This window comes from Hordeum vulgare, chromosome 3H, assembly GCF_904849725.1.
Source record: "Hordeum vulgare subsp. vulgare chromosome 3H, MorexV3_pseudomolecules_assembly, whole genome shotgun sequence".
NCBI lineage: Eukaryota > Viridiplantae > Streptophyta > Magnoliopsida > Poales > Poaceae > Hordeum > Hordeum vulgare.
In genome coordinates, this window is record NC_058520.1 from 89,746,769 (window position 1) to 89,774,292 (window position 27,524).

Sequence of the window (27,524 nt, forward strand, 5' to 3'; positions counted from 1 at the left end):
ACCTCCAGAAATCATTGGCACGTTATTTGGGAGGTGGATAAATGGAGTTGAGATAAATAGTGCGAGGCATATACGTATAGGAGTATGTGCTTTAGTTTGGGCTATATGGAATTGCATGAATGACATGGTTTTTAATAGAAAAACACGCATAATTATTTTGTAGGTAATCTACAGGGCATCGACATGGATCCGTACATGGTCATTACTCACTCCTGCGGAAACCATGGTGCCTTTGGTTACTGGGTCTATCCGATGGGAGATGGTAGCCCGGAATATCTACAACCGGTTTGGATGGCGCGCCAGTAGTAGGATAGGTGGTTAGGCATCTCGTCTTGTTTTCGCCGGTTGTGGCATTCTTATTATGAGTTTATATTTTTATATAGCTCTCTATGAGCTTGTTAAGAACCAGACTATTTTATTGCACTATTTAATAAAGCGTCCGCAGCATCTTTGTGATACAGAGGTTGGAGACAATCCTCCTTTTCAAAATAAAAGATTTGCAACTGAGCTTTTGTTGCAGCTTGCCCTCCGCAACAACTTGTATGTTACAGGATATGAGTCGCGTCGCGTGCTCCTCCCAAGCTCTCATTTTATACGATGTGCTACCTCTAATTTCTGCAACGTCATCCATGTTGCAAAAGACTTTCCGCAACATCATCTATGTTGCAAAAAAGTGAAGACAGAAAAAATATGTGCAAGATAACCTCTGTTGAATGTTTCTGCAACATGAGCTCCGTTGCAAACGCTTCTACAACTTACAACAACGAGGATGTTGCTAGGCCGTTGGATGTACCGGATCTAACAGTTGTTGAGGTGGTGGATCTTTTTAGATTATCCACCGACGGACGCATAGCACTCTGCTTTATTTATAACAAACATTGGTGCATATTCAATTTTAGCCAATTCAATCATGGTTTGTTGGTATATTATATAACAAATCACATGTGTGCTATATATATGGAAACTGTAATAAGTAAACAACAACTATGTCAAAAATGTTTGTTTTGAATGTTATACTTACCATATTTATATAGAAAATATGCCCTTGATGAATCAACAACTAGGATCACATTCGTATCTTACCTTTTAGAATGTAAGAGGGATCAAATATTTATCCACATTCTCACGATTCAGTAAATGATGTTTATGCAGTGATCATGATGCACAATGAATTACTAATTATAGTTTCTAAACTATGGTTCTGACTGTCCTCGATGTGGTCACTTATATGGCGGGTTGTCTTTTCCATAAAGCTATTTTGTCATGGAAGTCAATATTTCTTGTGGTGTTACTTTCTACAATTTAGATTTTTTTTGCCTTCCTAGCAAGTTCATATTGCCAACATTTCATAATCAATTCATAAGTCTTGTATGTTCTAGCTAGTCAACTCATTTGAGCTTAGTGACACCTCAAGTGTGACCGAAACACTTGTAATAACACTCGCCTAAGCTCTGTCATATAATGATATAAAACTAGGTACAATACTTCCCCAAAATCATGCTTCAAAGTTATAGGGGCAGATGAGCTCGCCTGTTTATGGAATTGCCGATCTGTCATACGCGTGGGGACTTACTGGTCTTCTTATGGCATAATTTTGAAGCATAATTTTGTTCATATATACATGCCTTTGCATTCCATCACTTGCAGACTTACTGGACTTCTTATGCCTCTTCTATGTGACGTGTCATATTTTTTGTTACAAAGCCGTGCCACATTGCAGATGGTGATTGTCCATGTGTAACTATATTGTGATTCATTTCGTTGTCATTGCTTTTCTTCATAGATAGAATTGCTCGTGACACAAGGGATTGATGAAATAGTCTGTCATCCAAGGGGAGACGTGAAAGAACATATTTCCTATTAAAAATTCCAGAAGCACGTGCCACCATACAATGTTTTGCTAGTATATAGTCATGTAAAAGGATCAACACATCTCAGTAATGATGAAGGACTACCATGTTTATTTCATACCATTGTAAAATGATTTTTGATGCCTAGTACATGAATGCATGAACAATCACACACTATCGACTTGGTGAATTTAAGATGTATCTGCAACAAAGTCTTGTATCACAACCCTTACTGCGATGGGAATCCTAACCGAATGTGTATTTCCATCTGACCATGTCAAGCTCCCAAAGGTAAACCCACCTTGCACTCTCCTCCTTGTAGTAAACGACACTCTAAATGTCATACTTGTGCTACTTCCTTTGGCGAATGTGATCACAGATGGTTCAACGGACATGACTACCCCCGCTGGAGCTTCAAGCACTGCATGATAAGTCGTTCCAATCACCCCCACATTTGTGACAATGCGTTGAACTGTGACATGGTCCTTGAGGTCTGGAATAGCGATTGACGGAAGATTGAGATTGAGCTGGTAGGACCCGCAACCATGGACCAATCCAAGGGTACAGTTAAAAAACTTGTTGTACTCTCTTGCATCCAAGTCGTAAACCAAGCCAGGGTTAGCGGCTCTGTCAGGATCTATGTGGCCACCACCAAAGTCGAAGGGATCAGCTAGCTTCCTTGGGACGGACTCTGCTTCGATTGGCACACCGAAATGATCGGTCACTGACGCTGGAATCATTATCAAAAACAAGTTAGTTGTATAACATAAAATAGCCAAAAGAACTTTCCATATACACACTATGCATACCTGTGGTGACGATTGCGGACTTGATCATAGCAGGTGACCAGTCAGGATGAACCGACTTAAGCAACGCGGTCACTGCCGAGACATGTGGGCATGCCATGGATGTACCATCGTTTAACACATAGGAACCGCGCACAGCTGCCAAGATGCCTACACCTGGTGCAGCTATGTCAGGCTGCCCAAGCATCCAAAGAGATACAAGTCTTAATTCCCGAGACAATAGAAACTAATTAAAAGCATCGCAAGTATAACTATCTTTTATGTGAGATATGAATTTCACATCTGAAGTACCTTGAGTATGCCTGGGAACAGGGGACTCGGGCCTCTGGACGAGAATGAAGCGACCCTTGGCGACAAAACCCCATCTCCGACAACGGTCATGGCATGTGACACCTTCACAATTGGACTTCTATCATGACGGACGACATGCACAAATTAGTTTCGGGAGAAAGAAAACATATCCCCCCTGTTTCAGGCAACGCTGACATGTTCTTACTCTGTGATCGTCAAGTATGACTCGATTCTCTGTGCGGTTTCGTAGTCTACTACAACACAGGGCATGCCACCCTTGCACTTGGGAAGGAGGTTCGTGGTGTACTGCGCGAAGATGAGGCCCTTGGCTCCGGCACCCACGGTACGGTTGATGGTGAGGGGGAGCTCAACCCGAGGCAGCACACTCGGCGCTAGCCTCGGTGCGTAGCACAGGACGATCTTGCCGGTCACGTTGCTTGATTCCAACCACTCCGCAGTGCAGCTGCACAAAAGATTTAAGCTGAATGAGCATGGCCCAACAAACTATGGAAATAATAACAATCTAACGTGTCGATTGACTGCGTTTTGTCGCTACCTTTGCGCATGAACAAGCTCCTTAAAGCCGTCGGTGTTCAGAGTTGAGTTGTAATAAAGAGATTGTCCCTGTGTTTAAGATCGAAGACAAATCAGAGAGGTTGTTTTCCCGAAGAGAATTAAAGAGTACGTTAAGGAAAGCTAAACGATGACAAAGTCGGTAGAAAATCATTATTTTGCATCCATTTGAGCCGAGTCAAGATGATTTCTAAAAAAATATGCGATTTTGTTTCTGCGCATGCTAGTTCAACACCTGACATATCATTATATTGAGTTTATGTAAAACCTATACCGATATACAATTGGTCAGTCTAACTGTGTGCTATTTCAACTATAAAACAGTTTCTTATTTAATCTGTAGCTAGAATATGCAATGATGTTTTTTTAACACAGTGTACGTGGGCATATGCGATGATGGTTCTATCCCTTGAAAGTGAACGTATTTGGTGATGCATTTTCCTATGCTTCAATATTTTTAAAGAAAATGAGAACAAGCAAGTACTCGCATATCAATCACTTATACGTACCACAAGCTTTTCTTTGTTTCCGAGAGATATTATGGTTGGGAAGGCCCGGTCCATGGTGCTAGCAGCCACTGTGGTCACCCATGGCATAACATTTGTCACCGTTTGTGGCACCGGGCCATCGTTCCCGGCAGCAAAGACAACTGAGATCCCTCTCAAGACAGCATGCAGTGTCCCAGGGAACTCGTAACCTGCACCCCCTCCAAGTGAGAGCGACAGGACATCCACACCATCGTGTATGGCATCGTCGATGGCCGCCAGGATGTTCGCGTCACTGCTTGCCGTCTTCGGGCCCCATAACACCTTGTAAATTGCTAGCCGTGCACGTGGCGCTCCACCACGTGCCATGCCGGTGGCTAGGCCGCCATAGCTCACAGCCTGCACTTCTCCTCCGGCAATCGTCGAGGCAACATGAGTGCCATGGCTGTTAAAATCCCGAGGCGACATGTACTCACCCTTAAGGTTCGTGGCTTCAATTCCCTTAGAGTACCACCGTGCGCCGATGATCTTTCTATTGCAACTTGTTGCATTGAATGCCGTTCCAGTCTGGCATATGCCTTTCCACCGTGCCGGCACAGGGCCGTATCCGTTGTCGTCAAAGCTTCGTGATTCAGGCCATATGCCTGCAACAAAAGCATGCACGGAGTCAACCGATGTCCATTTCTAATGCTTGGCTTGGGTTTCCACAAATTCTGGATTTAATCTAAGAATTCTGATTACAAACCTGAATCTATCACCCCCACGATGATATCTTCACCATAATTCGCTGTTCGGAGGAGGTCAGTTTGCTGTGGTGATTTGTTATGTCCAAGGCCAAGGAAGTCCCAGCTCCGAGTTGTGTGCGCCTTGTGGTAAGTGTTAGGTTTCACACTTATAACTTCAGGAAACTCTACATTTGCAACATCCCATGTGAATTAGTTCTCTTTCACCCGTGCCAACAGCATATTAAGACAGCAAATTCCTATCACTTACTTGCCAAAGTCCCTGCTTGGGTTTTGGTGAGTATTGCAGCAAACCCAGAGAATCCGTGCTTGTAACTGTAAACCATCGACTTCAAGGATTCATCCTTGCTGTTGCAGACAAGGCATAATGTTAGCAATCAGTTCTGATGCATGGTACTAATATGCAGTACTACGATGGATTACTAGCTGGCTAGTAGAGTACCTCCCAAGTACGGAGGTTAGTATGTCGTGGTGCGACGCGGTAACGGCAGATGGATCGTCATGTTTCTTTTCCCCCATGTACACTATGTAGAGCTGAAATTAACATGTGAAAAGAGGTCAAAAAACAATTTCAAAACAAGCCGAAGATAAAGTCTTGCGAACGAGGAGGAATCATATATCTTACTTTGCTCGACGCATTCGCCGAAAGAGGCAATAGTGTGACCAGTAGCAGAGCACAACAAGAGAAAGCTATCCTCGAATCCATGTCTGATCTCGAGACGAGTGTTATGTTCTTCTCTCCTGTCGCGCGTATGTATATATAGCATAGGAGCCAGATGCTATCCATGGGGTGCAAGAAGAAAGAACAGTTCAAAAGAACATTGCGTTTTTCTAGGTGAAACACGTGATCGAGGAAAAAAATTGGACCAAACGACCATGTCTTGTCTACCGCCATTAAACAACTTGAAACAGACCGAGTATAGAAGCAGTATTCAAGTTTCTGATATAGCCTTAATGACACGAGGTCGACTTCCAGACAACAAGCTTCGTTCAATCGGTGGGGGTGCAAGAACCGTTCAACAAGGATATGTATGCATTGTCAATGTTAGGTGGCACGTACGCGAGGAAGAAAGACTAGACCATGGTCCGGATAGGAAGCAGCGTGCTCATCGGGCATCCAGGCCACGTCCATGTCATGACACCAGCGCTTTGGTGCGTCTTCTAAAAAAACTTTAGTAAATTTGATAAGGGAAATGTTTCACGCCGGCCGAAAGTTTCGCCGGCTGCGTCCTGGTGGTGGGATCAATTTTAATCCAACTAACCACAAGGCATCTCGCGTAGGTCCATATGCCTTTCATTCCCCACTTATCTTTTCCCTACGACCCTAGCGACTCATTTTTTTCCTCATCCCCTTTTATTTCTCTTTTTCACACTCATCTTTCATTTCCATGGCGAACTCAAGCTCCTCCGCGGTTGTCATGGCCTCTACCTCGAGGCGACAGGCCATGGCCCGCGTCCACCCAGCTTCTCGCTAGTCACCGGCAATGGCGAACTATGACGTCGATAACGGAGTACGTTGCAACCGGCGGCGACGGGAGTTGGAACCTCGATGGAGGGAGCTGCAACCGGTGCCCAAGAGAGTTGTGATCATGGACAGCGAGCGCGGTGACCACGGTCTGTGACGACGGAGGCGCTGCTCCGGCAGCGCCTCGTCGTCATGATATTTTGCTACATGCTACAACCGATGTCATAAATTGCTACAACCGGTGTCCCATCCAACTTCAACGGGCATTGTAATTGGCTACATCGCATAGCGACGTCCTGTTTTTTGCTACAACCGATGTCATAAATTGCTACAACCAGTGTCCCATCCAGCTTCAACCGGCATTGTATTTTGCTACATGTTATAGCGACGTCCTGTTTTTTGCTACAACCGGCATCATGGCGAGTTGCAACCGGCAATGCAGCAAACTATAATAGCTAGCGGCGAGACATTTTTTTGTCGGAACCGATGCTTGAATTTTCTGGAACCGGACGAGTGAGATGTTGCAACCATGAGGTGCACCAGACGAGCTACCACATTAGACGTGGACAACGGCGAGCACATTCTCAAGCTGCGGCCATCGCCATCGGAGCTGCAACTGCATGTTGTAGCTGTTGCATACGTGAAGTCCATGATAATGCAGGCGACGACCGACGGCGAGGGCGATAACCAGCAACGAGGACAGTCGGCAACGATGGCGACCGGCAAGCGCGTGCATTTGGCCAGATGTGAAACCGAGCGACTAGATGCATAATCTGTCGTAGGGCGTGAGTTGACGAAAGAGCAGCTACATCGAACAGTTATACATGCACCCAATGGGATGGTTGTGGGCCGACCGGCCCAAATTTGGGCCAGTCCGCCGACGCCTATCACCCTATCGCCCGCCATTTGATAAATGTGAAAGCAATTTAGAAACAACAGATTGACCCATTGAAGCATTTCACGCGTAAATATTGGTTTTGCAAGTTCGTTTCTCAAATAGCTTTCTTTTCTTCTTCTGAAGAACCTCTTCGAGAGGGCAGGGGTTCCTGCAATTTATATAAAAATGATAGAAATGGTCTAATTTACACAGATAATTCAATTTACAGAAAAATCTGACCCAAAAAGCTACCAGAACTCGAGGATTGTATGAAAACAACTAAATCATTGATGGCACACCGCGCCCATCTATTTTTGTGATGTAATAATAGGATTTTCATATATTTGTGCATAAATAAAGTATGAAAAATAGATATAGTTTTTTTGTTAAAATATCGGTGGTGTAAATAGTTTAAAAGTATTGCACTACTCATACAAAATAATATTGCCGAAGAAACAATACTAGGCATTAGTGAAGTGATATCTGACATATTATACATCAACCGAATAGTATACATTGCATAGAAACACTAACCTCAGTCAATATCTGCAAACCTGGTGAAAATGAGTTATACAACATCAGTTCACAGGCTATACATCAACTCTAGCATAAAGTACATGGGCTGAGCCTAGGTAACTAAGGAATAATAAATTGTGCGTCATTATGGAATCACATATTTTATGACATTGTCTACTGTTCTGAAAGAGCCACAAAAATATGGTGGTTGCTGCACCAATTCATTGGTTAAATAAAATGAAAGAAATTTGTATAAATACTTTGCAGCATTAAACATTGAATATAGGGTATATTATAGCAGATTATAAGCTAATGGTTCTATTTGCAAAGTAACATAAGCTCAAAAGAAAAATCATAGTACGCTTGAGAAGGTATAAAGTATAGTAGTGCTCGAAATATTAGACCGTAGACTACAATCATAAGAATCTGAGTTTACAGATAAGATCAAATATGAGGATTAAAATGGAAACATATTCTGGTAATAGCTACGTACTTTGTTTATTGGTCTCTATTAGGATGGGCAAGACATTCATGAGAAAAGAACACATCTAAGTACTAATATCTTGGATAATATAGAGCCTAGTATTGATTCATGAATGACATGAATCATTCCATGGTCCAGTGCATATATCAATAATCCTCCTTCTCTCTTTTCGAAAAGTAACATTTAGAAGTCCCCTCAACTGCATTTGGAAAAGGTCACTTATTTCCTGATATGTTGAAGTCCATATATGAATTGGGAAGCTATGCTGATATGGAACCAATACACTACTTGTTGGACCAGTGTAGCACACAATAAGCCTGCACGAAACAAGGCAGCATCCGTAGAACATACAAAAGCTATCTCATGTAGAATATGGAAAATTGGATATATATCATCTTGATGTAATACATCACTTATATGAGCATCCAATATTATTTTTCTTTGCGGCACACAGTATTGCCCACAACGTCTTTTTTCCTGTTGATGTAAAAAGTTCAACGGAAAAGCTCAATACGAGTACAATTAAATAAACTTGCACTTGCAGGCAAGACACCGGTTCCTATATTATTTGGAGAGGGTATTTCGCACATACTTAAGATATTATTAAAAATTATATCTTTGTTTACCATGTACTCCCTCCATTCCAAAATGTAATACCATTTATTACATTATCATAGTGTCAAGAATGATCTTATATTTTGGGACCGAGGGAGTATTAAACAGCCCGCGGAATAGCAGTGGATTAAAGTAATACATAATCACTTGGCTATCGAGTAGTGAGTGGGTAGAAGTGCGAGTCAAATAACATGAACATAGCATAATCCAACTACATGAGCCTCTTAAATCTTCATCTATTTCACAAATAGTTTGAGGGTCCAAACCAGCAAGACGGCAAATACTGCTGCACAGACATTCCAATTCTCACACGTACTCTTGGATGCTAAAATCATCAGAAGGTGCTAGAATCTGTAAAGGTAGTAAAATATGTAAATCACCAAGAGGGATGAATTGGCATGTTACATCGAATCAGGACATAGACAACTTTGAGCAAAAGAAAGCTAATGACTAAGAAGTGAGATGGAACGGGAGCTAACAGAAAGAAGAGGCTAACAACACGTGGCTTGAAAGGTTGTGAGCATGCGTGTCTATTATCTCAGATGGACCTGCAATGAAAGTACGCACATCAAACCTTGTGCTGCTCTTTTTCAAGTGACAATCGGAATGTTACTGCCCATGTAAATGATGAAGAAAAGAATCAAAGGACAGATATTGGGATATGATGGTCCACAGTAGGTGTCGAGGAAGAGGATGACCACATTTTCTGTAGTGTGAACCGGTGGAGGTGGCCTGCTTATTTGCTACAAATAAACTGTCATTGGTACTCCTCATACGTGGGACCAAATTTTATTCTAGATTTTCCCATGACTCGTCGCTTGTGGAGAAAAAATCAGATTGGGGTAAGCTGTGCAGCCTTGATTGGATTGTACCTAATTTCAGTTCCCCATGGTTGAAAGATTGAAATTGGAAACGGCTGGAGAGCATATGTGGTAAGGAAGATAGGTTGTTGTAAGGTTAACCTGAGGGCACGCTATACCTGAAAACCAATAAGAGATGTTTATGACTGGAGTTGCATCGGTTAATTTCGTTACCCAGTTATGTACCTCCTGTTATAATTGCAATGTCTTCCACAAATAGGGGGTTTCGTTCACAGAAAGAAGGATACTTAATTGCCGCCACTTTGATCATCCCAGATAGCTTGTTTCTCGTCAAAGTAGCCAATGTAGCTTCTTCGACAGCATCAGCCATTAATAAAAATGGAAAATCTTCTTTTACAGCATTAAAACATGCCCATAAAAGGTCCCTTGGATAAGAAATTATCTTGTCAACCAACAGGATCTACAAAAGACAAACTCTTAAAATTATCCAGCATAGTGATGTGTGTGCATCTTCTGATATAGTGGCTTAGGGAGACGTGATGGAGATCTCTGCACTATGTTACAATCAGTGAACTCCACAAACATATTTGGCATGATAAGTTAGTCAGTGAACTCCGCAGACATATTTGCATGATTAGTCACAAAGAAAGGTGAGAGGTAACCACGTACAACCTCCATTCTTCCGACAACCTCTAATCTTTTTACCGTGCTTCTCCCTTTTTCAATTCTAACCATGCCTTCCCTGCCTACTTTTTAGAAGCATCAGAAATTATGTTTCCGACGGCGTAATCATTTCCCGCGCTAACTGCAACCACATGTGCTTATTTCATGGTCTTCCATCTAGAAGGCAGTAGTTTACAAAATGTTATGATATCTTTGCTAAGAACATACAGAAACATTCATAGTCATAGATTAACTGATAAATCATACCTCCAGTGACATCAAGTTGAGTTCAGAAACCAACTCATCAGAAGTACTCCCAATGCCAAGCGCAATTTGTACCAGGTTCATTCCAACAAGAAGAACCTACTCTTCGAAAATATTGAGGTGCGGGTTTAGGTTTCAAAATCAAAAAATTCTCCTAACAACTTTTCAAACCAAGAAATATAGAGCACTATTATCCTGTATCTGTCAGCATACCTTCATTCCTTCAGAAATCAAGCCGGCAATATTGTTAGTCGTAGCGCCGACCTGTCAGACCACCACCCACACTCCTCCCGGCTCCTCCTCGCCTATACCGCCGCCAAGTTCTTCACCACGCCGTTGTCGTCGCCTGCCAGAGGGGCGTCTGCCGCCGCTGGCTCTCTTGGGGTTGCGAGTGCAGTACTGCCCCTTCAAAGGTAGCGGCACAAGCATTGACCCTAGGTCGGAGGAGGAGACGGATCGGGAGGGATGGGGACTAGGCATGAGTGGAAACGATGTATGCGGTCCCGGCGGCGGCGGCGGTGGCATGGTACCCTCTCTCTCGTAGCTTGTTCCTACTGTCCTGCGAGCGGATTGCTACGATCGATCGCTCTCTTAGTGGGCTTCATTCGGCTGGTTGGCCCAATCAACAAGATTGCTCTAAATCTGCCACCGGAGTTATGGCTGGCCAAACAGGCCGGCCCGTGAGCCGGCCGGCTCGGCCCGTCATGGGCTAGGCATGACACGACTTAAACGGGCCCATGTCAGGCACGCAGCACGCCTCGGGCCATGCCTGGGCCTGGAGGCTGGACACGCGGGTCAGCACGGCACGGGCCGTTTATTATATATATATATTTTTTTTAGATTTTTTATATATATACATAATACTAGTTCAAATGCCCGTGCGTCGCACCGGGCTAGAAAAAAATGCAAAACCTACTTGTTTTATCATTATGCGGCATTAATTTTAATAAATATCAATTATAATGTTAAATGTAAGACATCTATTTTTGGACGGAAGGAGTTTCTTTTAAAGTTTTAAAATATAATGTAATGCTTACATAAAAACTGGATTACTTTTTTAGTAATAATTATCAATTTTATTGAGTGGTAATAATGTTTTGGCAAATACAGTACTACCGAGCAAGGTAAATTTTGATCTTGTCATCCTTCCAGGCTAACCAAATTAGGCCGCAGCGGGCACCTAGTTCAGAAGACACCACGCCACATATTTCTTAGCTTGAAATTGATAGGCAACCCAACATTAAACGAACCAGCAGCAGAATCACACACACACATAGAGAAATCTGAACCCGAACCTCGACCTCACTTCAGATCTGAAGTGAGTGAGTGAGGTCTAAAGTAAGGGTTGAGCGCCACGGGTAAATTCAGACCACAGGGTTCTTAGATCTAATCAATTTCAAACGTTCTGTAAAAGCAAAAAACTGAACTAATGGCCACGACAATGTCAGAAGTGGAGAAGCAACCTGGCCCGAGGAGCAGAGAAGAGGAAATGATGCTTCATGGTAACAAGGCACATAACGTAAGCATAGCAAATAGTTTACCATGAGAAGAGGAAGAGCATGAGGGCGCAGGCGCGGGAGCCCCCGGGCTTGAGCCCGCGTCCGCAGCAGAAGCACCGGCTGGCGAGCATGACGACGACCTGCGCGGCGGTGAGCAGGAGGAGCGCGCCGATGCCGTAGCCGGTGGCGACGTCGGAGTTGTAGACGCAATAGTCGTACTCCTTGGCCAGATCCGGCGTCACCGTGGCCTGCGCACCATTTTGCGTCAACTGATTAATCAGCGGGGCCAGGGCGGTCGAGAGATCAGGCGAGCGAGTGAGCTTCTGGGGCGTGCAGGTGTAGGTGCAGGGCTTACCTTGCTGCGGCGCTGCTCGGCGGCGACAGCGAGGCCGAAGGCGATGAGGTTGAGGAGCAGGGCGGACACCTGCACGATGATGGACGCCATTGCTCCCTCTCTCTGTCTCTTTGTTTCCTTGGTTGCTTGCTCTGCTGAGGAAAGTGAGGTGTGGAGGACGACGGGAGCCACGGCGATGCGCGACGAGCGGAGAAGCGTCGGCGTCCGACGCGGCTCCGGTGGCCGACAACGAGGCGGGCAGGACCGGCTGAGGAGGCGCGGATGGGGTCCTTCGACCCAGACCCGGCGAGATCCAGCTCGCGATGGGGCCGACGGGGCTCCACGGGAGGCGAGCTCGGGGCGGTCGATCTGCCGAAGGAATCCGACCGATGGCGGCACGGCAGGACGGCGAGCTCGGAAGCTCGGCTGGGCGCGAGAGGCGCGGGATCCGGCGACTCCTGACGGTGGGGCTCCGGCTGGCGGGGGAGGTGGAGGAGCGAGGAAGGACGCCACGACCCAGACGATGAAACGTTTTCTCCACTTATTATAGGACTGCGGGTTGATTTCGAAGAAATAGAGGGGTTGTTTTGCAAAAACGCCAGCGACGGAATATGTCCATAAAGCTTAAAATATGGGGCCCAGCATGCTAATCGAACCAACATGCCGGACCATTTAATAAACAGGTCGTGCTTGGGCCTGAAGGCGCAATCCACGGACTGGCATGACATGGTTCGATTAGTAAACGTGCCGGTGCGAGCCGTGTCGTGCCGTCCCGTTTGGCCAGGTATGACCGGAGTAGCTGCCCTAACAGCGTGTTTGGCAGCTTGAGGGATTGGGCATGGGAGTTACGAGGGGAAGTTTGTGAAGAAATTAGACTTGAGAAATAGATTATTAGTTCCAATCCCATGTTTAGTGTGTGGTAGTAATTAGCCGTGGGAATTCTATAAGTTATTTTCCTTCGTTTGGTTTATGGTCATGCATATGCGTACAGGACTGAGAATTATTGACGGTTCGGGAGTATGGATAAAAAACTGAGAAATACTGACGGTTCGGGAGTATGGATAAAAAAAGAGTAGTTCATGAGCCGTTAAACAACAGGATGTGAGCGAATATTTTTTTATTTTACATCAATTCCCACTCCCACGCTTAATTACCTGGTCCTCCCAGAGAAGAGATTGAAGGGAGTTGAACCTCTTAATACCTCTTCCTTTTCCCATCTCAACTCCCATGTCCCTAAACCAATCAAAGGAATTTAATTCCCATATACCAGCGTGTTTGGTTGAGGGGAGTTGGAGGCAGGGAATGGGAGTTCGAGCGATATGAGACTTAGGCCTTTCGTAATGATAGTATCTTGGCACAATATCATAGACAAAATGCTGACGTGACACTATATTTATTGAGGAAAGAGGAGGTTGTTGTATCTTATTTAGGATACGGCTCTTGCACGGTATCATAGACAAAATAACTTGTTAGACCAATCATATATTAGTATGAGGTCAAAATCATTAAATACATGCTTACTAAGATACGACACTTAACATACAATACATTAGGATGGTTGTATCTAACGATCGTATACTACCTAGGATACCGCGTTAAGAGACAATGCATTACGGAAGGCCTTACAGTCCATTATTTGTTTTGTGGGACTGGGAGTTTAGCAGGGCAGGGGATGGGGAATTAAGGAGGTCTAGTCCCGCGGATCTATTCCCTGGGGTGAGCAGGTAATTCGACTGGGGATTGGGAATTGGAGAAAAAACGCGTTTGCTTTCTTCTCTGTCGCCGTTGGCAGTTCGTACCTCGCGTGCGTCCACGCAATTGAATCGGGCCTCTACAAAAGTAGCGTTGAATGGTACAGCTGCTGCCCATAGGTAGCTAGCTTTGCAAGTATAGTATATAAAAATAAAATCTAGGTGAGCTAGCTTTCTACGTTAATCAAAATCCTCGACGAAAGCACCCGCTCGCAAGTAAAAGGTCAATCGGAGAGAAATCAGTTAGCCTCGTACGCCTCAACGGAAGTCACTCCACAGGTCAAGGACCTGCATCACCTGTGCCCAATGCTGGCGGCAGATACGGATTTGCAACGACAGCTCATGAGTATTGCCATTGCACAAAGATTGTTGGAGGAAGCGACGAACAAGGGGAAGCTGCAGAGGTGGTGACTGAGAAATTATGGATAAATAGCTTCTTGCCGAATTCCCATTGGTACTTCCCAGACACACCAAACATGGGAATGGGACTAATAGTCTAAGGGGGTGTTTCTTTCGAGGGACTTTTTGGTGTAGGGGCTAAAAAAAGTCCCCTTTAGTTCCATGTAAAAGAAACAGGATGGACTTTTAGGGACTAAAACGAGGTATTTGGGACTAAAGGAAGAAATCCATATGGGAGGGACTTTTTGAGACTTTTTTGACACTTTTTCCAACAGTGTCCCTACTTATAGCATGTCATTTAATAACTTCTAGTATATTACTAGAGTTAACATGGTCTTTTTGCATGTCATTTAATGACCTTTAGTCCATGTTTAGTCCTTGGAAAAAAAACAGGTAGGGACTAGAAACTTTTTAGTTGAGACTAAAAAAAATCCTAGGACTTTTTAAAGAAAGAGGGCCTAATTCCTTAAGCTAATCCTCCAACAAACTCCGCAGGTCAAACTCCCACTCCCATTCCCCCCAAATAGCCAAACATTGGTCATCTCCAACTCCCTCCAAACAAACACGCTGTAAGAACATGTGGTCCATCTAACAAAAAAACGAAATAGCACATCAATTTAACGGCCACAAACGATCTAAACGCAAAATCCGACGACCAAAAATGCTGAGGGCGTGAGAGAGCTGATTTAGGTTCAATTTTACAGTCCAGCAGAGACACACACTGCTGTCATAGCCATTAACAGTTGCGTCAACCCTCACGGCCTCACAACCTGTAGCTAGGATCGTATCAACCGGAGTTGTTGTTGCCTTGGCCAGGAGCACGTTCGGTGGAGGCTCACTTCCACCGCCTAGGAGCACCGGGGCAACACTTGCCACTCCATGTCAGGCAGCGGCTCTCTCTTTCTCTCTCTGCGGCGGCAGCGGCGGCGCATCGCCATTGGTGGTGACTGGATTGGGATTGGGATTGAGCGTATGCCTGCATCCTTTGTATCGACCGCCCCGATTCCTTCTCTCGACCGAACATTTTTTGTTTCTGTTTTGGCAAACGAAAGCACAGACGGTGCTTGGGGCAAATCTTATTTGGCGCTGCAGGCGTCTGTTAAAGTGCATTTTTATTAACCGGCGCCTGCAGCATTCGGTCATGGGCCGGTCCATCTGGAGGGAGAGGGGTGGGGGGTTTTCGGTTTTGTGAAAGTTCCGGAAGCTTCCTATAAGGGTTTTTTCATTTAGATTTTTTAGGACTGGTTTTTCTTTGTTTTTTTTTCTTTACACTTTTTATTACTAGTACATTTTAATTTTAATTTTTTCGAAAAAAACACAGCTATTTATTTATGAACTTTTTTTCAACCGAACAAATATTTTTCCAAACCAATGAACCTGTTACAGAATTTTATGAATTTTTTATAAAAATTTAATGAACTTTTTTTAAATTATGATAAACTTTCTTAAAATGCGATGAACTTTTTTTTTGAAATGGATGAACTTTTTAAAAAAATTATGAACTTTTTTAATCTTTGTGAAATTTTTTCTCAGTTCAACGAACTTTTTAAAAACTTTTTTCAGATGCATGAACTAATTTTAGAAATCTAGGAACTTTTAAAAATTTGTGTACTTCTTTTCATATCACAGTGAATATTTTCAAATTCGCGAAGTTTTTGTTTGAAAATTTGTGAAGCACTTTTCGCTGTTATGAACCTTTTATGTTCAGTTTTTTTTCATTTTTGCTTTTTTATAAACAAATCCGCCCTGAGACTGGGCCGGCCCATTATGAAGGGCGTGTGGGCACTGGTTCTCCTAACCGACGCTTAACGCGCCGACTAGGAGCTCCCGGTGCTTGGGCTGTCTGTATTAGGTTAGATGAATGGGTTGTTTGAAGCGGTCCAACGTGTCAGAGAACTCAGTTTTTTCCTCCAAAGCAGCAACCCCTTAGGACAATAGATCCGACGGCCAGAAACGACCAATCGACAAAACTAACAACCAAGAATGTCCAGTTCCTGAGAGGGCTGGAATTAGGTGCAGTTTTACTGTCCTAAATTTGTATGTCCAAAAATTCGCAGGTACACGCAAGTGTGGGCACATGCACCTACCGAAACTCCTTCTACCGTCCATCTATGCCGTTATCTGTGCACATGTTTGAAGACAGGTTGGTTGAAAACTGGATGGAAGTTGTTACCCCTGTGATTAAGAAACACTATACGTGTTTATTTTGTACAAATATGCTTGGTTACCTGTTTGTATCCTACACCCCCGTTTTATTACCAACCATGTTCCACAACTTACTACCACTGTTCATCTTCCTTTTCCTTCTTGTCTGCATCGTTGTTATGTTATTTCAGTTCCGTTTTCTCGTTCCATTGTTTCTTGATCATCTGCTTCTTCCTTTGTCCTTACGCTGTTCTTATATTATTTCAGTTTTGTTTTCTCGTCTTCTTTTGTCTTGTTCATCCTTCCTCCTTGCGATATTATTGTGTCATCTCAGTTCCGTTTTCTCCTGCTCTTCTATGTAGCTTTCCCTTCCATGCACAATCGCTACAATTCTTTTCCTAACTTTTTTGTTGTTGTCATCCTTCAAATATGCATAGTTTTATTCTTCAATACTTGCATGCGTGTACCGTCAAACATTTATTTGTAACAACTCTTCAATGACATAGTTATGTTTTTCCCTATCATATATGATTACAATTTTGTTCTTGAAAGCGAGCTGGTTTTTTCTATTATTTCATTTCATTTTCATCGCTAACATCTTTTCCCTTCTATGGTAGCGATACCTTTCCCAACGAAACTTACTTTGCGCAATATCTTTTTTTATCGTGAAACTTGTGCCTATTATGCTGAGTTTTTTTCTGGCAATTTATTGTTGCGGACAGGCAACAAGTCAGAAAGCCAACTTACTTAACACTAGTTGAATGTCGGGCCTTGCCACGGGACAAAATATTGATATGCTAGAGACATTCATGATAGCTCCCACAAAGAACATGTCATGTATCCAGTTTACTCACGCTAAATATCGATGTCATTCTCCCTGTTTACCCTTTCCACAACAACCAAGCACCCATTCCTTCCTACCCAGTCCCAGCGGGATATCTCCTTCACCATTAGGCCATTAGAGGATAAATGTCATTTTATTCCCATCCCATCCTAAATGATGTATCACGACAAAAATACGAAAAGTAATAAAAATTAAGATCTTTGTTGTATTAAATCATTTAAAACCTGCAAGAGAAACAACAACAAAAAGTGCTAAAAATGATGCAAACATTAAGATCCATAATTTGATCATACAATTTACATGATACAAGAAATCAATGTTATAATGTGCCTGAGTGAAAACAAAAATGTATAAGAAACGAGGGTAACTACATCTAGTCTGTAGAGCATCCTAAGCTGCCACACCACCAACACTCCTAGTTAATAGTGAATGTGTGACATCTCTTCCTGTCGCATCCAATGCACCCCATTCAAAATCTAATCCTCATTTGGAGCTCCAAGGTGGGGAAGATGTTGCTTTCGCCACCATTGCCACCTTTGTCCCAACGACCAGATGAAGGAGATCAACAAAGGGAATAAAAGTTCACAAGAGGCCGTATCAGATTTAGAATCAATCATATATATTTCCATTCCATTCATTACATAGAGGCAAATATATGAGTATCACTAATACATCTAAAAAATAAAAGCATCAACATATACAATAGATGACTTGTAAAAAAGTCAACTTTGAGACACAACAAAACATGTAGAAATGATGGTGTCGGCGTTCTGGAAATGGGGGTACCCAGACCTGCCTGACTATGGCCCAGGGCTGGCCCACTTCATCGACCAAAAACCAACCAGGCACGGCATCACGCATGGTAAGGCCCTCGCGAGGGCCTGAGCCTCGCGAGAAGGAGCAGCATCAAGACCCGTAGGGGGCCTCATCAGGGCGCCTCCGGAGCGGCGAAGATACCGAGGCAAAACCCGGCCTCGGGAGTCAAGGATGACGTGTAGGAAGGACATGCGAGCAGCAGACAACATGGTGGAGCAGTTTCCCCTTTAGTGCAGAGGGGGGAATGACGTACTAGGGTTTCCAAGGCATCTTCCAAAGGTTTCCCTTCTGGTGTAAGGAAGTCGTCGCCGCCCGCCAGTAGGACGGACATCATCCCTGGACCCGACCCTGCTGTGCTGACAGTCACTTTGCAGGCGAAGACCACCTTTGGGCAGGGGGAGCATGTTCCCGTGTCCCCCTTCAAAATTGGCCATTGTGGGATCCCTTCCCGCCGAAACGATAAGGGAAGAGGACCCGGGTCGCCACTATATATAGAGGATAGGTTACTTCGTAGGGGGGGGGCTGATCCACACCGAGATTCGTTCATTTGCCCACCAGCACCACACTTGGGCCACTCAGCCCCCGGAGGCTCTCGAACACGGCACTAGTGTTGGGTAACGTAGCATAAATTCAAAATTTTCCTACGCCATATTCAGATCTTCCTATGGAGAGACCAGCAACGAGAGAGGGGTGAGTGCATCTTCATACCTTTGAAGATCGCTAAGCGGAAGCGTTGCTAGAACGCGGTTGATGGAGTCGTACTCGCGGCGATTCAGATCGCGGTGTGATTCCGATCTAGTGCCGAACCACGGCACCTCCGCGTTCAACACACGTGACGTCTCCCGCACCTTGATCCAGCAAGGAGGAGGGAGAGGTTGGGAAGATCTCTGGCAGCATGATGGCGTGGTGTCAATGGAGAGACGAAGTCTCCCGGCAGGGCTTCGCCAAGCACCGTGGGAGAGGAGGAAGGAGGGAAGCAGGGCTGCGCCGAGGGAGATGGAAAACTGTGTGCAAAACAGCCCCAAAACCCTCTCTATATATAGGAGGAGGGGAGGGGGGGTGTGCCACCCCTAGGGTTCCCACCCTAGGTGGTGCGGCATCCCCCCCAGATGGGAGTTGCGGCGGCCAGGGCAGGGAGAGGGGGTGGCGCACCCCTAGGTGGGCCTTAGGCCCACCATCACCTAGGGTTTGCCCCCTCCCCACCTCCCGCGCCTTGGGCCCCTATGTGTGAGGCGCACCAGCCCACTTTGGGCTGGTTGCCCTCCACCTTTTGGCCCACGCTGCCTCTTGGGGCTGGTGGCCCATCCCGGTGGACCCCCGGAAACATTTCAGGTGGTCCCGGTGGTCCCGGTACGCTACGGGTGATGCTTGAAACATTTCCGGTGTCCAAACCCATCCATCCTATATATCAATATTTACCTCTGGACCATTCCGGAGCTCCTCGTGACGTCCGGTATCTCATCCGGGACTCCGAACAACTTTCGTTAAACTCGTATAACATTTCCCTGTAACCCTAGCATCATCGAACCTTAAGTGTGTAGACCCTACGGGTTCGGGAGGCATGCAGACATGACCGAGACACTCTCCGGCCAATAACCATCAGCGGGATCTAGATACCCATGATGGCTCCCACATGTTCCACTATGATCTCATCAGATGAGCCACGATGTCAAGGATTCAATCAATCCCGTATACAATTCCCTTTGTTTGTCGGTATAGAACTTGCCCGAGATTCGATCGTCGGTATACCTATACCTTGTTCAATCTCGTTACCGGTAAGTCTCTTTACTCGTTCCGTAGCATGTCATCCTGTGACTAACTCCTTAGTCACATTGAGCTCATGATGATGTTCTACCGAGTGGGCCCAGAGATACCTCTCCGTGACACGGAGTGACAAATCCCGATCTCGATTCGTACCAACCCAACAGACACTTTCGGAGGTACCCGTAGTGCATGTTTATAGTCACCCAGTTACGTTGTGACGTTTGATACACCCAAAGCACTCATATGGTATCCGGGAGTTGCACAATCTCACGGTCGAAGGAAAAGACACTTGACACTAGAAAAGCTTTAGCATACGAACAATACGATCTAGTGCTATGCTTAGGATTGGGTCTTGTCCATCACATCATTCTCCCAGATGTGATCCCGTTATCAATGACATCTAATGTCCATCTATTGATTAACGAGCTAGCCAACTAGAGGCTTGCTAGGGACACATCGTGATCTGTTTATTCACACATGTATTACTGTTTCCTGTTAATACAGTTATAGCATGAAAAATAGACGATTATCATGAACAACGAAATATGATAATAACCATTTTATTATTGCCTCTAGGGCATATTTCCAACAGTCTCCTACTTGCACTAGAGTCAATAATCTAGTTACATTGTGATGTATCGAACACCCATAGCATTATGGTGTTGATCATGTTTTGCTCGAGGAAGAGGTTTAGTCAACGGGTGTGCAATATTCAGATCCGTGTGCACTTTACAAATATCTATTACTCCACTCTGGACATGGTCCTGGATGGAGTTGTAGTGGCGTTTGTTGTGCTTGGTCTTCCGGTGAAACCTGGGCTCGTTGGCTATGGCAATGGCCCCAGTGTTATCACAGAAGAGTGTCATCGGACCCGACGCGCTTGGGACCACTCCAAGGTCGTTGATGAGCTCCTTCATCCAAATTCCTTCATGAGCCGCTTCTGAAGCAGCTATGTACTCCGCTTCACATGTAGATGCTGCCACAACTTCTTGCTTGCTGCTGCACCAGCTCACTGCCCCACCATTCAAAACATACACGTATCCGGTCTATGACTTAGAGTCATCTGGATCTGTGTCGAAGCTAGCATCGCCGTAACCCATTACGACGAGCTCTTCATCACCTCCATAAACGACAAACATCTCCTTAGTCCTCTTCAGGTACTTCAGGATATTCTTGACCGCTGTCCAGTGTTCCATACCGGGATCACTTTGGTACCTCCCTACCAAACTTATGGCAAGGTTTATATCAGGTCTGGTACACAACATGGCATACATTAGAGAGCCTACGACTGAAGCGTAGGGGACAATACTCCATCTTCTCTCTGTCTGCTGCCGTGGTCGGTGACTGAGTCTTACTCAATCTCATACCTTGCAAAACTAGCAAGAACTCCTTCTTTGAGTTTTCCATATTGAACTTCTTCAATATCTTGTCAAGGTATGTACTTTGCGAAAGACCTATGAGGCGTCTTGATCTATCTCTATAGATCTTGATGCCTAATATGTATGCAGCTTCTCCAAGGTCCTTCATTGAAAAACTCTTGTTCAAATAGGCCTTTATGCTCTCCAACAACTCTATGTTATTCCCCATCAATAATATGTCATCCACATACAGTATGAGGAAAGCTACAGAGCTCCTACTCACTTTCTTGTACAGACAGGCTTCTCCATAAACCTGTATGAACCCAAACGCTTTAATCACCTCATTAAAGCGAATGTTCCAACTCCGAGATGCTTGCACCAGCCCATAGATGGAGTGCTGGAGCTTGCACACTTTGTTAGCACCCTTACGGTCGACAAAACCTTCTGGTGGCATCATATACAACTCTTCCTTAAGATTCCCGTTAAGGAACATTGTTTTGACGTCCATTTGCCAAATTTCATAATCATGAAAACCGGCAATTGCTAACATGATTCGGACTGACTTCAGCTTCGCTACGGGAGATAAAGTCTCCTCGTAGTCAACTCCTTGAATTTGTAGAAAACCCTTTGCGACAAGTCGAGCTTTATAAACGGTCACATTTCCGTTTGCATCAGTCTTCTTCCTGAAGATCCATTTATTTTCTATGGCTTGCCGATCATCGGGCAAGTCCACCAAAGTCCATACTTTGTTCTCATACATGGATCCTATCTCGGATTTCATAGCCTCAAGCCATTTGTTGGAATCCGGGCCCGCCATTGCTTCTTCATAGTTCGAAGGTTCACCGTTGTCTAACAACATGATTTCCATCACAGGGTTGCCGTACCACTCTGGTGCGGAGCGTACCCTTGTGGACCTTCGCGGTTCAGTAGAAACTTGATCCGAAGCTTCATGATCGTCATCATTAACTTCCTCTTCAGTTGGCCTAGGCGCCACATGAACAATTTCCCGCGCTGTGCTACTTTCCGGTTCGAGAGGGGGTGTAATTACCTCATCAAGTTCTACTTTCTCCCACTTACTTCTTTCGAAAGAAACTCTTTCTATAGAAAGGATTCGTTCTTGGCAACAAAGGTTGTACCTTCGGATCTAAGATAGAAGGTATACCCAATAGTTTCCTTAGGGTATCCTATGAATACACATTTCTCCGCTTTGGGTTCGAGCTTCTCTGGTTGAAGTTTCTTCACATAAGCATCACAGCCCCAAACTTTAAGAAACGACAACTTAGGTTTCTTGCCAAACCATAGTTCATACGGTGTCGTCTCAACGGATTTAGACGGTGCCCTATTTAAAGTGAATGCTGTAGTTTCTAATGCGTATCCCCAAAATGATAGCGGTAAGTCAGTAAGAGAGATCGTAGATCATACCATATCTAATAAAGTGCGATTACGATGTTCAGACACTCCGTCGCGTTGCGGTGTGCCAGGCGGCGTCAGTTGTGAAACGATTCCACACTTCCTTAGGTGTGTGCCAAACTCGTGACTCAAATATTCTCCTCCACGATCAGATCGTAGACACTTAATTTTTCTGTCACGTTGATTCTCAACCTCACTCTGAAATTCCTTGAACTTTTCAAACGTCTCAGATTTGTGCTTCATCAAATAGATATACCCATACCTACTCAAATCATCGTTGAGAGTGAGAACATAACGGTAGCCACCGCGAGCTTCAACGTTCATTGGACCACACACATCCGTATGTATTGTTTCCAATAAGTCGGTTGCTCTCTCCATTATTCCTGAGAATGGAGTCTTAGTGATCTTGCCCATGAGGCATGGTTCGCATGTGTCAAATGATCCAAAGTCAAGAGACTCTAATAGTCCATCAATATGGAGCTTCTTCATGCGCTTAACACCGATATGACCAAGGCGGCAGTGCCACAAGTATGTGGGACTATCATTATCAACTTTACATCTTTTGGTACTCACACTATGAATATGTGTAACATCACGATCGAGATTCATCAAGAATAAACCATTCACCAGCGGAGCATGACCATAAAACATATCACTCATATAAATAGAACAACCATTATTCTCTGACTTAAATGAGTAGCCGTCTCGCATTAAGCAAGACCCTGATAGAATATTCATGCTCAAAGCTGGTACTAAACAACAATTATTAAGGTTTAAAACTAATCCCGATGGTAGATGTAGAGGTAGCGTGCCGACGGCGATCACATCGACCTTGGAGCCATTCCCGACACGCATCGTCACCTCGTCCTTGGCCAGTCTCCGCTTATTCCGCAGTTCCTGCTTTGAGTTGCAAATGTGAGCAACAACACCGGTATCAAATACCCAGGAGCTACTACGAGCGCTGGTAAGGTACACATCAATAACATGTATATCATATATACCTTTAACGTTGCCGGCCTTCTTGTCCGCTAAGTACTTGGGGCAGTTCCGCTTCCAGTGACCTTTTCCCTTGCAATAGAAGCACCCAGTCTCAGGCTTGGGTCCATTCTTTTTCTTCTTCCCGGTATCTGGCTTACCGGGCGCGGCAACGGCTTTGCCGTCTTTCTTGAAGTTCTTCTTACCCTTGCCCTTCTTGAAACTGGTGGTCTTATTGACCATCAACACTTGATGTTCTTTCTTGATTTCTACTTCTGTAGACTTGAGCATCGAGTACAACTTGGGAATGGTCTTCTCCATCCCTTGCATGTTGTAGTTCAGCATAAAACCTTTGTAGCTTGGTGGGAGAGGCTAGAGGATTCTGTCAATTATAGTGTCATCCGGAAGTTCGACTCGAAGTGAAGTCAGACGACCGTGTAACCCAGACATTTTGAGTATGTGCTCACTGACAGAACTGTTCTCCTCCATCTTACAACTAAAGAACTTGTCGGAGACTTCATATCTCTCGACACAGGCATGAGCTTGAAAAACTAGTTTCATCTCTTGGTACATCTCATATGCACCGTGTTGCTCAAAACGCCTTTGGAGCCCTGTTTTCAAACTGTATAGCATGCCACACCTAACCAGAGAGTAGTCATCACTCCGCGTTTGCCAGGCGTTCAGAATGTCCTGGCCTGCTGCAGGAGCAGGAGGGTCACCTAGCGGCGCATCAAGGACATAAGCCTTTTTAGCTGCTTCGAGGATGAGCTTCAAGTTGCGGACCCAGTCTGCATAGTTGCTACCATCATCTTTCTGTTTGTTTTTCTCTAGGAATGCGTTGAAATTGAGGTTGACGTTGGCCATCTACAATATTTATAAAGACAACTTTTAGACTAAGTTCATGACAATTAAGTTCATTTAATCAAATTAAGTATGAACTCCCACTTAAATCGACATCCCTCTAGTCATCTAAGTGATACATGATCCATGTTGACTAACCTGTGTCCGATCATAACGTGAGACAGACTAGTCGTCATGGTGAGCAACTTCATGCTGATCGTATTCAACCATACGACTCATGTTCGACCTTTGGGTCTCTTGTATTCGAGGTCTTGTCTGTACATGCTAAGCTCGTCGAGTCAACCTAAGTGTTTCGCGTGTGTAAATCTGGCTTACACCCGTTGTATGCGAACGTTAGAATCTATCACACCTGATCATCATGTGGTGCTTCGAGACAACGATCCTTCGCAATGGTGCACACTCAGGGGAATACATTCTCGATTTTTTAAAGAGGTATCATCTTATTATGCTACCGTCATTCTAAGCAATAAGATGAAAAACATGATAAACATCACATGCAATCATTTAGTGACATGATATGGCCATTATCATCTTTCCTCTTTCGATCTCCATCTTCGGGCATCACATGATCATCATTGTCACCGGCGTGACACCATGATCTCCATCATCGTGTCTCTGTGAAGTCGTCACGCCAACTACTACTACCACTACAACTATAGCTAACCGTTAGCAATGAAGTAAAAGTAGTAAACACATGGCGTTGCATCTCATACAATAAATTAAGACAACTTCTATGGCTCCTGCCAGGTGTCATACTCATCGACATGCAAGTCGTGAATCCTATTACAATAACATGATCATCTCATACATCACACATGTAACATCACAACTTTGGCAATATCACATCACATGTCAAACCCTGCAAAAACAAGTTAGACGTCCTCTAATTGTTGTTGCAAGTTTTACGTGGCTGATTTGGGTTTCTAGCAAGAAAGCCTTCTTACCTACGTGACAGCCACAACGATGATATGCCAAAGCTATTTAGAGCATCTCTAGTGGAACGTGTAAATTTGGACGTGTATATCTTTATATACACGTCCATATACACCTTGCTAAATTTTACACCTCTCAGTTTTTCAGTGGAACGTGTATACAGGATGTGGAAATCAGGACGTGTATATTCCAACGGCTATATTTCCAAATGTCTTTGTAATGCAGTGCTATTAATAAAATAGGATAAAGCATCAAATAGTTCTTACAACAACTAGGATAAAGCATCAAATAGTTCTTACAACTAGGATAAAGCATCAAATAGTTCTTACAACAACTAGGATAAAGCATCAAATAGTTCTTACAACAACTAGGATAAAGCATCAAATAGTTATTACTCTAGGCGACGAGCAAGGATCTCATTCTGCTTAGCTTGGTAGAACTGCTTTTGCATATCAGTCATACCACTAGTGTCTATGAGCATGACCCTCTCATCTAATTCAAACTGTCTCCGTGCATCCTCCCTCTCGTTTCGTGCATCCTCCTTCTTTTTTAGTGCAATCTCCTCTCTTCACAATTCAAATTGCTGTGCATAGCGAGCATTTTTTGCCGCCTCTTTGATGTCATCCTTCTCTTGCTTTGCCGCCCACACAGTTTCTAATGACAACTTGCAAGCACTGTCATCAGCTTTACCTTTCCGCAATTTGTCCTTCTTCACACCATTAGGTCTTTGCTCATGTTCAAGAGCATCCCTGTGTATTAAGGTAGCATCAGTGCGTACCGAGGATGCATCAGCTAGATCATTGGTGGATGTGCCCGGACTTGCACCAACGGTCTTCTTTTGTTTCTTACGAGAAGTTTCAAGTTCTTTTGTCTGCCACTTTGGATACTTCGAAAGCTCGACATAGCAATGCATCAATGTGAAAGGCTTCTTCTTTTTAAGATCCATTTCCTTGAACATAATGTGTGCATCGTTTGTCTGCACATACAAATGTATTGTGAAAATCTGCACATCACATATAGAATATTGCACAACACATATAGAAGTACAAGATAGACACATACCTTTTCTTCTATAGTCCTTCCTCTTTCTTCCCTATTTAAAATTTGCTGAAGGCAACCACAAAATCTAGTGGTCTCTTTGTTAATCAATGTGTAACGGCAATTGATTGCATTAGCATCTCTGTTTTGATCTGTCTCGACACTATCCAAACTTGTATTTCCCCATGCTGCTATCAAAATCTTGTCCTCCTCACTAGACCAATTTTTTCCTTTGTTGGATTTTGCTTTCTCTGTTATTGGTGTTGCTTGATGCTGAGTTGATGGGGTTGGTTGCTCTCTAATTGGACTTTCTAGTTGTGTTTCTATGTAACCAAAATCAATGATGTCCAAGAAGGTTTGGTCATCATTCATCTGCAAGCAATAGACAAAATTGACAGCAATTTTAGACATCAAATTTTAGACACCTGAATTAACTGACTGATAGTGCCATTTTTCTGTAGTTTGTATGGCTGCCACTGATTGTTATCATGGTCCATAGTTGCATCGATGCTGAATCAACAAGATGCAGAACGATGCTGAATCAAAAAGATGCAGAACGATGCTGAATTAACTGATAGTGCCATTAATCAACAAGATGCATCTCGCCGCCCGCACCCAGAACGCAGAACGATGCAGAACGCAGCGCCCGCACGATGCAGAACGATGCAGAACGCAGTGCGTGCACGCAGCGCCGCCGCCGCCGCCCGCACGCCGCCCCCCGCACGCAGCCCCCCGCACGCAGCGCCACCGCCCTACCCCCACCCCTCTCTCCCCGCCCTCCCCTCTCCATGGCGCGCGCCGCCGCCGCCAGATCTGGCCAGCGGTGCGGCGGCCGCCCGACGTCCCGCGCCTCCTCTCTACCGACGGGAATGGAAGATAGAAGGAGGGAGAGAGCTTACCAGAGGGGAGTGGTCGCCGGCGAGCTTCGATGGCCTCTGGACGGA

The 27,524-nt window shown here is 44.5% G+C and overlaps 2 protein-coding genes and 1 pseudogene across 3 annotated transcripts; all 3 read right to left on the minus strand.

Annotated features, from left to right (window-relative positions):
• Nucleotides 1–1,938: 1,938 nt before the first annotated feature.
• LOC123443096 (subtilisin-like protease SBT3.9) lies at nucleotides 1,939–10,552 on the minus strand. 2 transcript variants are annotated; one of them, XM_045119351.1, is made up of 12 exons: nucleotides 10,457–10,552; nucleotides 9,185–10,366; nucleotides 5,374–9,056; nucleotides 5,191–5,282; nucleotides 4,999–5,096; nucleotides 4,751–4,915; nucleotides 4,030–4,649; nucleotides 3,504–3,571; nucleotides 3,153–3,410; nucleotides 2,948–3,065; nucleotides 2,660–2,831; nucleotides 1,939–2,580 (listed from the first exon to the last, which is right to left on the minus strand). In XM_045119351.1, the coding sequence occupies exons 3-12, from the start codon at nucleotides 5,641–5,643 to the stop codon at nucleotides 2,042–2,044; spliced, it is 2,400 nt and encodes a 799-aa protein (XP_044975286.1). In that variant the 5' UTR covers nucleotides 5,644–9,056; nucleotides 9,185–10,366; nucleotides 10,457–10,552; the 3' UTR covers nucleotides 1,939–2,041. The 2 variants fall into 2 exon arrangements, with proteins under 2 accessions (XP_044975286.1, XP_044975285.1); XM_045119350.1 differs by having other exon boundaries at nucleotides 5,374–10,366.
• A 1,438-nt stretch (nucleotides 10,553–11,990) lies between these two features.
• Nucleotides 11,991–12,397, minus strand: LOC123439595. The gene is made up of 2 exons (XM_045116288.1): nucleotides 12,308–12,397; nucleotides 11,991–12,200 (listed from the first exon to the last, which is right to left on the minus strand). Exons 1-2 carry the CDS (start codon nucleotides 12,395–12,397, stop codon nucleotides 11,991–11,993), a joined length of 300 nt encoding a protein of 99 aa, XP_044972223.1.
• A 13,422-nt stretch (nucleotides 12,398–25,819) lies between these two features.
• On the minus strand, nucleotides 25,820–27,077 carry LOC123441533 (annotated as a pseudogene).
• Nucleotides 27,078–27,524: the final 447 nt, after the last annotated feature.

Excerpts from the sequence above, each read along its gene's own strand:
- LOC123443096 (XM_045119351.1), bottom strand. The coding sequence starts at position 5,643 with ATGGCGGTAGACAAGACATGGTCGTTTGGTCCAATTTTTTTCCTCGAT. Across the intron at positions 4,916-4,998 it reads CCAAGCAGGGACTTTGGCAA|AGTTTCCTGAAGTTATAAGT; the intron begins GTAAGTGATAGG and ends TTGCAAATGTAG. Across the intron at positions 3,572-4,029 it reads GAAACAAAGAAAAGCTTGTG|GGACAATCTCTTTATTACAA; the intron begins GTACGTATAAGT and ends TCTTAAACACAG.
- LOC123439595 (XM_045116288.1), bottom strand. The coding sequence starts at position 12,397 with ATGGCGTCCATCATCGTGCAGGTGTCCGCCCTGCTCCTCAACCTCATC. Across the intron at positions 12,201-12,307 it reads CCGAGCAGCGCCGCAGCAAG|GCCACGGTGACGCCGGATCT; the intron begins GTAAGCCCTGCA and ends AATGGTGCGCAG.